At 33.8% G+C, this 15,130-nt stretch overlaps 1 protein-coding gene across 1 annotated transcript in view; it reads left to right on the forward strand.

Moving 5' to 3' along the window:
• LOC106464721 (serine/arginine-rich splicing factor 11-like) overlaps positions 1-14,633 on the forward strand; it is a 41,783-nt gene extending 27,150 nt beyond the window's left edge. Inside the window, exons 10-14 of the mRNA XM_013924873.2 lie at positions 1,958-2,017; positions 4,200-4,538; positions 7,504-7,575; positions 7,832-8,182; positions 14,020-14,633. Of these exons, the coding sequence (XP_013780327.1) occupies positions 1,958-2,017; positions 4,200-4,538; positions 7,504-7,575; positions 7,832-8,182; positions 14,020-14,320 (1,123 nt within the window). The 3' untranslated portion in view covers positions 14,321-14,633. The remainder of the gene's footprint in view (positions 1-1,957; positions 2,018-4,199; positions 4,539-7,503; positions 7,576-7,831; positions 8,183-14,019) is intronic.
• Positions 14,634-15,130: the final 497 nt, after the last annotated feature.

The raw sequence follows: 15,130 nt of genomic DNA on the forward strand, positions 1-15,130 counted from the left end.
TTTATCCACTACCCCTAAAAAAAATCTGAAATTAAACATAAATTACTCTCTATAAAACTGTTATTGCTCAAACAAACCATGATTTTTATAGTTTTTAACTTTGTTTCGTTACAGAGCTATCGAATAGAAAATCAGACCCCTCCTGTCACATCCTCTCTTTCAGAATTCGTTGATAGTTCTCTCTTACATTTCATTGTATGTTATCTATAACCAATAGAAAGTCAAGGTTTACAACTATAAAATGACATATTGTATAACATTGTGTTCTGAACAGTTTGATGTAAATTACACTCAGAGTACCAACATTGTTCCCATGGGAACATTAATGACTAGCTTGGATGAATTTGTAATTTCTCTTGTTACATAGTTAGAAAGCCAGAAATTTTTTTAGAGATAAGGGAATTCGTCTACTTTTTTAATGTTATTAGTCTATATTCTTTGGTGTATTATTTATTTAAATAAAAATTATTAAGTGCATTACTATCTTATTTAATTTATTTTTTGTTTTTCATGTTTATTCTTTATGTATAATTACAAAAGTAACTAAAACGTAAAAATAGGGATCCTTTTAGGTTTGTTAAGATTAGATTAGGTAAAATAAATAATAATAATATTATAATAACAATGTTTCACGAGGCACACATGTGAGCAGCTCGTGGGTAATGTAATTCATTAGTGTAACGTGAGCTGCATGTTCCCGGGTGATTTGCAACTTATAATGGTACGGACAGTAGTTAGACATGGTTGAAAGGGCAATAAAGCAATAAAATTTAATCATAAATAGATGTATACTGTTACGAACATAGAGCTACTTAGGATAAACAAATGTAGTTTAATATTACAAGTTCAAGTCATTCTAGAAAGAAAAAAGGGGTAATTTAGGATTATTTCAATTGATTTTTTTTGTGTGTGTACGTGTGTGTGGTGGTTATGAAGTCAGTCAAATTGACCATTCCCATTTTGAGATAGGGTAGAGAAAATAAGAGATAAACTATAATGTTTTACTGAAAAAAAAGTTTGAAGTACATAGGAGGTTTTAGGGATTACACAAAGGAAATTTGAGATTTTTGAGATAAGGAAAAGTATTTTTAATTTTTAAATGAAAATTACTTGCCCACAGACTGTTGAAAGAAATGCTCAATATATTTGTGGACAAATTTTTTATTTTATTTTACGAAAAAATATTTCCCTAAAAAATGTGATTTTCTGTATGTTAAAGACTTATAATATTAACTGAAAGACTGCCAAATTTTGTAAAGATATACACACTATATTAAAAGTTAGAAGTATTAAATATATAAAGAATTTAAACGAGTACAAAGAGGTCACGTGGTCAGTCAAATTGACTGAACCTGTATTGAGATAGTTAAAGGGATACCTGTGGCAAAAGGGTTAACATTAACATAACAACAGTATTTCAACATACATAATGTATAACATCATTGAGTGTTCTTTTGTAAATAAATTTAAACATTCAATTGAGCCTTGAGACATCTACAATAAAGTAGTCAAAATTAAATAAAACTGATTCATCACAGATGTGTCCTTAGTCATTTATGAAATGGTTTTATATTCACAATTTGTGTTATATAAACACATTTTTGGCATTAATCTGGATGTGCATTCATATCACAATACCCTAAAAATGTTGTTTAGAATCATGTATTAAAACTAAATGTATTGTAATGAACTGTTACATAATCTCAGTATTCTTAATGTGTTTTTAGATACCACAGAGTAAAAAATGCAGTGAAAGCTAATTCCTAAATTTATGCTCTGATAAAAAATTATGTTAGAATTATGACCTCAGATAGGTCAAATAGTTAAAAGAATAGAATATGATTAAAATTAATTGTTAGTTTAAGTCGAACAGAAATAACATAGTTTATTTTAAATTTACTATTTGTAATGTTTCATTAATAAATTAATATCAAATCTATCTGTATTTTTACTACAGAGATAGAGTTCGGAAAAAATCAACCCCACCACGTAGTCGTAGAGATAGAAGCCGTAGTAGGTAAACAGCATTTATTATGAATTATTATTAAAGTTTTTTATTATCTTTATTATTTAATCTAAGAAATATTCATTCATACTGTTCATTTGATCATCACCATTCATTTCACCTTCCACTGATGCCTTGCACCATTGAAGGGAGACACAAGGAATGGTATATTTCGCACTTGTTTGCCTAAGCCCAGCCTCGCAATCTGAGGGTCGTGGGTTTGAATCCCTGTCCCACCAAACATGCTCACCCTTTCAGCTGTGGGGGCATTATAATGTGACAGTTAATCCAACTGTTCATTGGTAAAAGAGTAGCCCAAGAGTTGGTGGTGGGTGGTGATGACTAGATGCCTTCCCTCTAGTCTTTCACTGCTAAATTAGGGACGGCTAGCACAGATAGCCCTCTTGTAGCTTTGCGCGAAATTCAAAACAACCACAACAATAAGTCGCCTCCTGCTTTGTCTTGTTCCCAAGGTCATTAAAGGCGCCTTCAATCCACTGTCTGCGTGGTTGCCCTTTTGCTTTCTATCCGTTACCTTTCTATTGAATGCTCTTTATGGCAGAGAATTTGGATGTTGTCTAATTAGGTTTCTGAACCTCTTGACTTGTTTTCTCTTGATATATGACAAGGCTGGTTCAGTTTTTTACATTTTGCATTATGTTGTTGTTATGTATTTTATTCACTAACTGTTACATGAATTTATAAACATGTTCTTTTCAAAAGATTTTCAAATAGTAGTTTATAAAGATGGAGTACTACCATTATATATGTGGTATTTTGCCCACAGTTTGTAAAAAATGTGAAAATACCTTTTAACTCTAAATTTGTATTTTCTTTGTCCTCATTAACTATGTCGCATCTGAATGCATAGATTTGACTCACCTTTTATGTTGTATGTTTCATTGCATTGTGAAACAGTATTACTGGATAAAATAGTTTGAAATTACAGAAAAACAAATAAAATGTCTTATATTCATATATAATATTTGTATGAAGTTGCTGGTTTGAAAATTCAAAGACATTTCATTTTGATTTGTTTTTAAGAAATGGTTAAAAATCCTTACCTTTGTTTTACATCTTAATTACTGATTTTTATGTCTTCCTAACTTCTTGTAAAATTTTCCTATAAATTTTTATTTTATAAAACTAAATTTTATGTACATTTTGAATCAAATAATACTGCATGCAGTTTCACTGTCTCTACCATCATTGTGAGTCTTTAAAGATGATGGTTTGCAATATTTCCCTTTGTGAAAAGTTAACTGAGAGACTAACACACAAATGGATTAAACAATACATTTTCTGCTCTGTTTCATTCATAATGATGCTGTATATCTTTCTGTATGTTTAAGGTAGTCCATTTCCCAGTTTTAGGTACAGAAGTCACTATAAGAAATGTGATATTAAAGATGATAATTTCAGTCAGCATGTATGTAACATACATTTAATATACCACAGAATTTTGTTGTTGTAAATCTGATGGAGTATAATGCTAAAAATTAGGTTTTGATACCCATTGTGGGCAGAAAGCACAAATAGCCCATTGTGTAGTTTTGTACTTAACAATGAACAAACATTTTTATATTTGGGAATATTAAAATGGATCTTGGACGTCATCCATAAAATTACAACAATATGTGAATATGTATCTTAGTTCTTAAACAAAAAGTACTTTTTGTATATCTTTTTCACATTTTAATATAAAATAAATTTACTTTGAAGTATTTTGTGATATAAAAACACCTGAAATATTTTTAGTAGTAGTGTTTTATTGTATCAGTGTAACTGTTCTCTAAGTCTGACATTACAAGTTGCGAGTACTCTTAAATATAAACCATACTTGTTGAAGTATTGTAACATGATATATTACATTCCTTATCAAGAACCATTATTTTAATAAAAATTTGCAACTGAGTATATCAAGTCAGTATTATTAGCTAATAATACTGACAGAAAAACATTGAAGAAAGTTCCTTCCAGTGAAATATAAATAATAGTTTTCTTATGTATTTATTTTTTCTACTCTTACCTACATATCAGAATCACATTTGTGAGAATTAGAGTTAATGAGGGCAGAGAGTTGTATTTACAGATTTGAAGAATGCTAAAATTTGCTGTGTTTGAATAATTTGGTATACATTGCTTCTTTTTCAAACTATATTACACTTTGTAACTAAAATATTATATTTATTAGAGAAAGTAAAAAGAAGTCACTTCGAAGCAAATCTGGTTCAAGGTCTCGTTCAAGATCTCCTATCAAGAGCAAGTCCAGTAAATCATCTAAAAGCAAAGAAGATAGTCATTCTGAGAAAATTAAAGATAAAGATAAGAAAAAATCTGATAAAAAAGATGAAGTTTTAGAAAAAGTACCGAAAGAGACTACTAGTGAAAGTAAAGAAGGTCCAGAACTTCCTGTAACTAAAGATAAAGTTCCTGAGGAAAAAGAACCTTTAGATGATAAGAAGCCTGCTGAGGATCAGACAAAGGAAACTGATAAGCCAGATGAAGAAAAACAAAAGACTAAAGATGAGAGGTAATAACTTTTGCAAACAAACACACACTATCATGGTATACAAATAAATCTGGCATCAAAATGTAGCTAATAATTCAAATTTTAATATTATATAAGTATCAAGTTCTAAATTTTATAAGACAATATTTAAAAAAATATATATTAGTTTTCCACAGTATGAGAATTGTGATATTTGGTCTCTGGGTCCTCTTCTCTAATTTATTTACCACCCCTCCAAGAAGTATGGAATTTAACTTAAATTACTTATCATAAAATATTTATTACTCAGGCAAAGCATAATTTTCCTAGCCTTCAATCTTATTTAGTTACACAGCCATAAAATAGAAAATTGGAGCCCTATTGCCTGATCCACCTGTCACATCCTCTATTTCACAGATTGCTAATAGTTTTGTCTGATTTTTAATACTATATTATGTATAACCAATAGAAAGCCAATGTTTTAGTCTGTCAAAGGACTTATTACATTATATTGTTTTCCTTACAGAGAATTGTCTGTTTCGCTTCCACTTCTAACTTTATTCTCATGGGAAACACATTGGGAAGCTTAGCTGAATTTTGAACAACTCTTATTACATAAATAGAAAGCCAGAAAAATTATGATAGTTATAGGGCAGTGTCTACTTTTTACATGTTACTATTTTGTGTTTTTAGGTGCATTACTTAATTAACTAAAAATTATTTAGGGCAATAATACCATTAGTATAAAAAAAAAAGTAGGGTTAAGTTTCATCAACTGTCAATAACGAAAAAAACGACCCAATTAAGTACTATATTTTTTATCTTCATGTGTATTCTTTATTTACTGTTATAAAAGTAACTAAAATGTAAAAATAAGAAACTTTTCAAGTTAGGTAAGGTTAAATTAGATAAAATAAAGAAAATTAATAATAGTAATTTTTCACGAGGTATGCTCATAAATAGACCATTCCTTACATAATTCAATATGGTAATGTGAGTTCCATGTTCACCAACCTTGTATTGGAGAGAAAATATTGACTATAATTCCAAATTTATTACATGTATCTACAAGAAATATGATAAGCTTTGAGTAGAATGTACAGTTATGTTGTGCACAAAGAATCACGTTTTACAAAAGTACTGAAGATTTGTCTGTAAATTGCCAACATCAGTCTGATTCAGATTCTAGTAATTAGGAGTACAAGTTGATATTCATATGAAGGATAAAAATGCTGTTTATTCATCATACGGGTTTGCATATTAAAGTTTGGAGATGGTTCGAATGGGTGGTGAAAAAAACTTTATTACAAATGTACAATGTTTCAACAAACTTATGTCATCATCAGTACAAGTAGGTTACATAGACATTTGAATACTTATATACAGTAGGGAATGAAGTCATCACCTGATTGAAGATTGCTTAACAACTTAGTAAAGGTATCTTGGTACCCCAGGGTGTTGGTTGAGAGTAGGGTTGTTTTCTTCAGTTAGCGTTTGGTTCTTTCTTTAAAATTGCAGTATTTTTTAGATATAATGTTGTTTTTTGAGTTGCAATTGTGGTAAAGTAAACATGGGGGGGGGGGGTTATTATGTTTGGTTAATCTAGTTTCTAGTTTTCTTCCAGTTACTGTGACATTGAATTGTAGAGAGATATTGCATGTTATTTTATAAATGACAGTATTGTCCGATTCCACAAAATTTTTATTTAGATATTGACTTTAGTTTAAGGTTGGAATTTTGAGTGAGTTTGACGTTAACAGGAATTGTATGTTTAAATGCATGTTTTCTCCAAGTGTGTATTATTTTTGAACTGAAATCAAGGATGAGTGGTAAACTGCAGCGTAGTGTTTGCTGTATTAATGTCAATTTTGTTTGAGTTTTTGTTCTAGTAGTTGTGTGAAAATTTTTGACAATAGTTGGTGGAAATTTATTGGTGTGAATGAGAGATTGCTTTATAAAGTTGATTTCTTCATCTGTGTAGTCAGTTGAGCAAAGTCTTTAAACTGTGGTTGTAAGGTTTTTTAATATATTGATTTTTTTATTTGGAATCATGGGTGGAATTCCAGAGGGGATGTAGAAGCCTGTGTGAGTGATTTTTTGGTGAATTTTGGTTTTGAACTATGTGTCTAGTCTAATAATAGCAAAGTTAAGAAAAGATAACTGGTCCTTATTTTCATGTTAAATAGTTAATTTAATTTTTGAATGAATGGAGTTTGTTTTCAAAGAAAGTATGTATGTGCTTAGTTTCAATAGTTTCACTTCTGTGTTGTACATTTGTAATAAAGTTTCTTTCACTACCCTTTCAAGCTGTCTCCAAATTTTATTTTTAAAAAGTGTGTTCCTTGTTATCAAATTTGAATTCAGGTTTGTATATTGCATTTTCAAGACCTCTGAAATGCATCTCTAGAGTAGTTGTCCATATTCCTCTATATTATTATTTGATATTTACTCTTCTTTACCATGAATTGTCACTAAATCAGTAATGTAGGGTAAAATGAGTAGTTGATAACTCTGACACCAAATACATAATACCATGTTGAGTGGCACTTTCAGTCTCTGTAAAATGTCAAGGATTGCACACTTTAATGCCCACCTGTGCACATAGGGTTAAGGAGGTTAAACCCTTTTAGAGAAGAAATCATTATAATGTAGTGTGAAGCTAGAAAATTTACTTTTTGCTTTGTTAAGTGATTTCTGAACATATAAAAGTAGAACAGTGCCTATATAGATATATATACATGTATAATGTATATGACTATTTGGAGATTATACATTAACATAAAATTCGTTCTCCAAGTAACAAGTGACAACAATTTTCAAGACTTTCATATTAAGTATTTAGAACTTCAGTAGGGTTGTTTTAATAACATTCTTGACTTAATTTTGCTACCAAACAATCAAGTCATTAATATTATGTTTATTAACTATATTACAGGCTTGTAGTATAACATGTAATTTTTTGCATCTTAAAAATTCATGTTATTGTTCTTTAACATCTTTATTTTAGTGATCACGAAATTGAGGAAAAGAAGAAAAAGGAAAAATCACCAGAGAAGGCCAGACGTTTAAGAAAGTCAAGGTGTAATTTTTTACCATCTTCATATTGTGTTGCAAAATTAAAACCCATTTTTAACAGATTATATATCAATTTCTTGATTATAGTGAATTTAATATTTTTGTACTATGTTAATGTTGCTTCCTTTTGGTACTTTAAGAGCATCATTGTTTAGCATATAGTTATTAGTTGAGACATTAGTAGTTGAATATTTCTAGTTTAGTTTATTTGCATATTGAATAATATTAAGTTAGTTTTATTGAAATATATTGTTTATTAGATCTCCTAGTATTCGGAAGCGATCAAAGTCACCCAGTAAACGGAGAGTATCTCGTTCTCGATCCCGCTCAAAAAGAAGGTCTCCAGTATCCCCAGTAAAACGGAGACGTTCCCGTTCTCGTTCCATAAGTCGTCGCCGTAGATTGTCACCATCACCACGTAGAAGGAGATCACGTTCCCCAATGCCACGTCGAAGATCAAGATCACCATGGAGGTCAAGGACTCCCATCAGATCTTCTAGGTCACGGAGAGTTTCTCGCTCTCCTAGGCGGTCAAGGACACCAAAACGTAGATCTCGCACACCAAAAAGACGTTCACGTTCAAGGTCTCCAAAAAGAGAACCAATTTCCAAGTATGTTGGCTGTAGTTTTAATTGTTATATGTTTATACATAAATCTGTAGAACCAATTTTTGTAAAATATTGAAAATATAAAGAGATTAAAAATTGTAAGAGTAATCTTGACTATCAAATATAATTATTTTACAGAATTATACAGTGAAAAAAATTTCATTAAAATTCACAATGTACAGTAAACTTGTTCTCAAGCATTTAAGAATCCAAAAGTCATGTACAGTGACAGTTACTTTATCATGTGTGAAAAGAAAAAAATTTTGAGCAATTCTTAGCTGTGCCAAAAGTTTTATAATCTCAATATCATGTTGTTCCGAAACAGACTTACCTCCTCTCACACAAAATGCTATCTCGACCGTTGACTGCCTTCAAAGCATTGTTAAAAAATATTTTAGTAATCAGCACATCAGTCTTTATACTCCACCAGTTTCGTGCCATTTCTGAACATGTACATATCATGTGACTACTCCCCACCAGTAGTATTGTACCATCTATAATGGGACAACTAGCTCCCTCTGCTATTCCCACTCAATCCTCACTTTCTTGAGTGGCATGACACAGTTTAGATGTGTGTGTTTAATTTTTCCGAGTGTGACTACAGTTTTTGATTTTGCTTTGTTATCTTTTCAGTCAAAGTTTAATCTCACAATTTTTTTAATTTTTCATTTGTTTTTAATTGTTTCTACAATTTTGCATTCAACTAAATTCTCTTTTCTGAATTCTACATTTTTAATATGAAATCGAGATTTCATGTGGCGGACAATATTCCTGCCATAGATGACAACGCACATGGTACGACTTCCCAAGACATGGGATCGACTTTATCTGCTAAGGAAGTTCAAGCTTTGGTTTGCAGGGTTGAGATTACGATTTCTTCTCCTTGTCTACCTGACCATGTTTCTGAGGAGGCAGCCTACCATCACGAGGAAGAAAATTTGGATTCTTAATTTTCTGGCACCTTCCTTTTATGGTCTGTCACACCTGTTCAGGACATTTCACCTCCCATTCCCTTCTTACAACTTGTCCATCAGGTATGTCATATTTTAGGTGTTTCCCCTATAGCCTATGATTCCTTCCTTGCATTATTGGGTGAAAGTCCACCTTCCGATTATTATATTTTTCTGCCTTTTTCCCACATTAGTGTTCTTTCTCAGAGATTCTTTGATCAACTACAGTTGGGTATAGACATTCTCCATCCCCCATATTTGTTGGATCAATATGCATTGGCTTATCATCCTGCCTTGAATTCCTTTTTGGATTCACAGCATTTAGATCTTCTCCTTCCCTTATAGGGCTCGAATCCTGGGGCTTCTGTCTGCTTCAATCAGGTGCAATTTTCCAGGATTCACCTTTCCCTGACCTCACTCTTATGCTACATTTTCTCCCTCCAATTAATGTATGAGGCCTTTCATCAATCTCCTGATGTCTTTTCAGAAAGCTCAGGACCCTCCTTTGGGCCACCATGGCTCATTTATTGGATTCAATACCTGGCTCTTTTGCTGTTGGGACTTGTTAGGGAGGAATGCTTTCAGTCTCTGTAAAATGTCAAGGACTGCACACTTTAATGCCCACCTGTGCACATAGGATTAAGGAGGTTAAACCCTTTTAGAGAAGATATCATTATAATGTAATATGAAGCTAGAAAATTTACTTTTTGCTTTGTTAAGTGATTTCTGAACGTATAAGGGTTCCAGTTCAGCTCCTTATATGTTTTGTTGAGTGGTTTGTTTGTCACCTTCACTTGCTGGGTCTTTGCACTCATTATATGGATGACTGGCTCCTGCTTGCCTATTTCTGTTGGAAATCAGTGAATCACAAACATTAGCTTCTACAGGAAGTTGCATAGGTGGGTTTTCTGATCAAGTTAGAGAAGTCTATTCTTACCCCCACTCAGTAACCGATTCATTTGAGGGTTTTCTTCAATTCACACCTCAGTTGGGCCCGTCCTTCTTTTCTTCGTCTTGTGGATATGGAATAGGCCGTCACAAAAGCACTTACCTTTCCTTCTCTCACAGGTCAAGAGGTTCTATCTCTTTTTGTGATGTGTGCTACCTTCAAAGCTCTCATTCCCATGGGTCAAGCTCATATGCATTCACTTCAGTGGAACTTCTCCCTGGATCCATTGGACCATCCTGTTACCCTTCTGTCTGTGATTGGGGCAGACTTAGCTTGGTGCCTCAACAGGGATCAGACCATGGTGGGGGTTCTCTTTCCTCCACCTCTTTCAGAATCACCTCTCTTCAGGGATGCATCTTTGGTGAGTTGGGGACTATTCCCAACTCTCAAGAGATTTCTGGTCTGTGGTCTGCATTTAGCAGTCTGTCAGGCTTGGACCCATTTCCTTCTGCTCCTGTAGGGGTGGATGGTTATGGTCCACTCAGACAATTTCACTGTCATCAATTGTATCACCAAGCAATGTGGAACCAAATACAGATCTCTGTGTTTTCAGACTCTGGACCCATGATCACAACATGGTGGTGATATATTGCCATGTTTCTGAAACCATAAATCTGGTTGCTGATTGTTTATCTCATCCCAACCAGGTTTATCTCATGAAGTGGTCCTTTCTTCCATAGGTTTTTCGGTGGGTGTATTCTCAACTAGGAGCACAGCTTATCGATGCCTTTGCCACATACTGAAACACCAAACTTCCTTCCTTTTGGTCTCCCATTCCATACTCATTAACTCTGGGTGTAGTAGTGTTCAGTCAGGATTGGACAGGTCTTCACATCTATTCTTACATTCCAAAGTTCTATCCCCCATCCAGACCACTCCTTGTCTTGACCTGTTGGTTGCTCCATATTGGCCTCACAGCCTTGGTTTCCTCTGCTTTGACCTTTACTTGTGCAACATCACCTGATCTTACCACTCTCTCTCTTTCATCAACCTCAATTGGACATTGTTCATTCCGACATCACCAAACTCCATCTTCACACTTGGCTTTTGTCTAGTTCCTTGTCTCATCCCAAGGACTGACTCCTCATGTAGCGTCTTTCCATTCCCAAACCATCTGACCTTCTTCCTTGACTATTTACCAGTGGTGTTGGTCTCTTTGCCATGGCTTCTGTTCCTCATCTTTCCCAATTCTTCACCTTGTTGTTTGACCAGGGCTTGACCATTTCAACTGTGTCCACTTATTGGGTACCCCTGTTGAATACCTTCTGTTTTTCCTGGTTGCATAATGTTTTCTCCTCTCATGTCATTTCCCTCTTTTCCGATCTTTCTATATTGCTCGTCCTCCATGCCCCTTGTTGTACCAGATTGGGATCTTAAAATGGTCCTTTATGCCTCTTTTCACTCTCCCTTTGAACCTCTTGTTACGTGTTCCTTGTACCATCTTTCTCTTAAAACCTGTTTCCTTCTCCTCTTTGCCTGTGGGTGCTATCATTCTGATATTTATGCCATTAATATTTCTCCTACCCTTTACCATTCCTCTTGTGTGATCCTTTATCCTGACCAGTCCTTCCTGCCTAAAATCTATGTGGCCTAGGAAGATAGTTTGTCTTTCTCACTCATTTCCTTACCTTCGATTTCCCACCTATACTCCCATTCCAATCCAGATAGTCATCTTTGTCTGGCTCAGTCCATTAGGTGTTATGTTGCTCGTACTGCCTCCTTTCAGGGTTCCGGTTACCAACTATTTATTCCTTGGAACCCTTCCGTTTCCCATGATCTGTTTCCAGTAACTCTCACTGGTTGAGCTCATCAACTTATCAAAATGGTGTATTTGGACTTGTCTATGGATTGTCGCCATCTTCACATTGTCTCTTCACATCAAATTTGTCACAACATTGTCTCTTCACATCAAATTTGTCACATTACCATGTCTTTAGCTGCTTGCCTTTGCCTCCTACTGAAAGGAATCATCCATGCTGGTATGTGAGCAACTCCCAATATCTTTGTCGCTCATTATCTGCACTATTAGGCTGTTTCTTTCTCTGGTAGATATCGTCTTCCTCCCATGTTTATTTTGCAAACATCTGTTTGCCTTTAACTGGGGTAAGCCTGCTCATTTCGTATCTTTTATGTTTTCTTTTCAACTTTCCTAAGCTTATTTACGGATCCCACCTAGTGGCGGGTGTTGCCTGAGCAGATATGGTTTGTCTCAAATCTGCATTAAGTGCAGTGACTATACAATGCTCACAGTTCAGATGGGGTGTTTTTGTAAAACCATTGGGTGCTTTCCCAGTGGTGTATGTATATATCTGTGTATTATAATTATATCTTTAGTGAATCATTACTCATGAAGTTCATGAGTAAAGCAGAATGGAATTTATGTCCATCCCAGCCGACCCTTTGATTCCTTAATTGGTTTCAGTCTGCTTTTCAAAATAATGAAACACTGTCACCCATTGAGCTGTGTGACGTTTCTCTGGACTCCCCATGACCCTTTTACCTCCTTCTCCTCCTGAGTGATACTACACTTGTGCTTGTTTACCCATTCAGGAGATGAAGGTGAAGCTAGTTCCTTATTGGCTCTTCCTTAGGATATTTTCTGTCTTAATAAAACCAATGATTAAGTATTATTGGGGACTAGCCTACGTGGGATCCTCCTCATAATTCCAGGTTCAGGATGACAGTTCCTTGTTCCTACGGTTGTATGCATTAGATCCCTCTCTTCTTGTTAATTCCAGTTGCAGAAGGTTCTTTCCTGCTTCTACAGTTTGGTTTGAGAGACTTCATCGGTCTTGTAATACCAGCAACAAGATGTCTGCATTCTGTTCCTATGGTTGGGTGAATGCTGCTTGTCATCATCATAATTTCAGATACAGGATGTATCTACTTTTCATTTGCAGTTGAGTGAGTTATGATTTTGGCCGTAATACTGGATACAGCTTTCCCTGTTCTTATGGTTAAGTTGAGAAATGCCAAGACCCTATGATGCCAGGTTTGGTTTGTTGTACTTGTTGCTTCCATGGTGGTTTTGGGAGTTTGTCCTGTTACAACCATTTGCTCATTTCCTTTTTGTAATCCCAGTTGCTTGATAACCAACACTATTTACTCACAGTTGGAGTTGTTGGATATCAATAACATGGTCCACATGCTCTAGCCACCTATTGTTTTTACATTGTTTCTTTTCTTGTTATGTGTTGATACAGTTTGCATGTTCTTGACACTCTTGAAATTGTGCAAGCATTACCTTTTCCACTCATTTTGTTACTTTCCTAATTCCTGTTTCAGACGTAGTGCGTTACCCCACAAATGTGCTTCATTTTCATCTCCAAGCACACCCATTCATTCTGGGTGGTCACTTTCTGCTTGGTTCATTCTTTGTGTGTCTACACTAGCTCATCGCCATTGTCTTTGCAATATGGGATTCTAGCCTTTTGTAAGTCCATTTTGGAAGTTAACATTTAGTTACACTGAAAGTGTATTTGTAATATGTACTTACCTCTCTCACACACTTCCCACCCTTCCTCCTCACTAAAACAGGTGTTTTTATTCTAGTACCTGCCAATTCTTGAAAGTGAGGATTGAGTAGGAATAACAGAGGGAGCTAGTTGCACTGTTATAGGTGGTGCAGTAAACATTCAGGAATAGTGAGAAACTGGTGGGGTATAAAGACTGGTGCACTAATTACTAAAATTCTTTTAGCAATGTTCAGAGGGCAGTCAATGATTGAGATAGCCTTTTGTGTGAGAGCAGGTAAGTACCTATTGGAAATACATTTTCAGTGTAGGAAAATGTTAACATTTATTAATAATATGTATTATTAAGTAATTGGATTAAATTCATCCATACTTTTTCAGTTGTCATATGTTACTGTTCATTTTACTGTTATTTGTTATATAGTATTAGTTTTGAAACTAAATATATATATATATATATATTATCAGACACAAGAAGAAGAAAGATAAAGAAAGAGATCGCAGCCGTGAGCGAGATAAAGACAAAAAGAGAAAACGCAAAGATAAGGATGATGACAAAGACTCTGAAAAAGTCAAGGAAAGTAAAGTAAAGAGAGATTATGACGAGGAAGAGAAAGGTTATGACAGTGGACAAGAAACAGTAAAGAAGATTAAAGTCAGTGATAGAGAATCTAGTGCTTCACCAATCAAACCTGAGAAAATAACTACTGCAGCTGCATCCAGTCCAGAAAGCCCTGCAAAATCTGATATGGATCTTGATAGTGACTAGAGAAAGTGTTTGAAACCAGCTATTCTTTCCATGGCAGATATATCAGACATTAGCTGTTGAGTTTCTCTACATTTTTATGGCTTTAGTTAACTTTTTCCATATCACTAAAAGCCTCTAAAATAACGTGAGTGTGTTTAGGTTTGGGTAGTTAACCTTAATTGGAGCAAAATTTCTCACTGATATTCTTTAATATTTGATTTACTACTTTAGTAGTCTGTCTTTAGTTTAAAAATAAGTTGTACTGCAATATGGCTCCTTATAACCTTTGCTAAAATTCTTGTTATATGTAATAAAAAATGTTTTGTGATGTGAACCATGAGATTGATCCTTTAAATTACCATGATTTCTACTTCCTGGTGTGATAATTACTTGTGTTGACAATTTTTTCATTTAAAAATCTTCTCTTTAATCTTTTTTTTTATTTTTTTTTGTTACTATCTTGATTTAAAATCTGTGCATACATTTTTTCTCAACTTTACAAGGTTTTTTTTTATGAACTGTTTATTAAAGTATCTTACCCTTGTCAACATTTGATTTGTTTTTTATAAACTTTTGAAAATTTACACTGTGAATACCTCTACAAGTTTTTTAGCATGTTTAGGATAGGCTATCTAAAAGAAAAGTTTAGTTTCGTAAGCTAGGAAAAAACAAATTCTATTGGGACACTATTTTAATAGTTATAATTTTTGTTAAAATTAGTATAACCATACTTTAAAAGTTTTTCACAAAATCAAATGCAGAATTTTTACAAGAAAAAAATTTCTAGATCTTTTCAATTCAGCGAGACAATTTTTCAGATGTGTTTTATAC

The sequence above is a fragment of the Limulus polyphemus genome, unplaced genomic scaffold (assembly GCF_000517525.1).
Source record: "Limulus polyphemus unplaced genomic scaffold, Limulus_polyphemus-2.1.2 Scaffold1726, whole genome shotgun sequence".
In the NCBI taxonomy this organism is placed as follows: domain Eukaryota; kingdom Metazoa; phylum Arthropoda; class Merostomata; order Xiphosura; family Limulidae; genus Limulus; species Limulus polyphemus.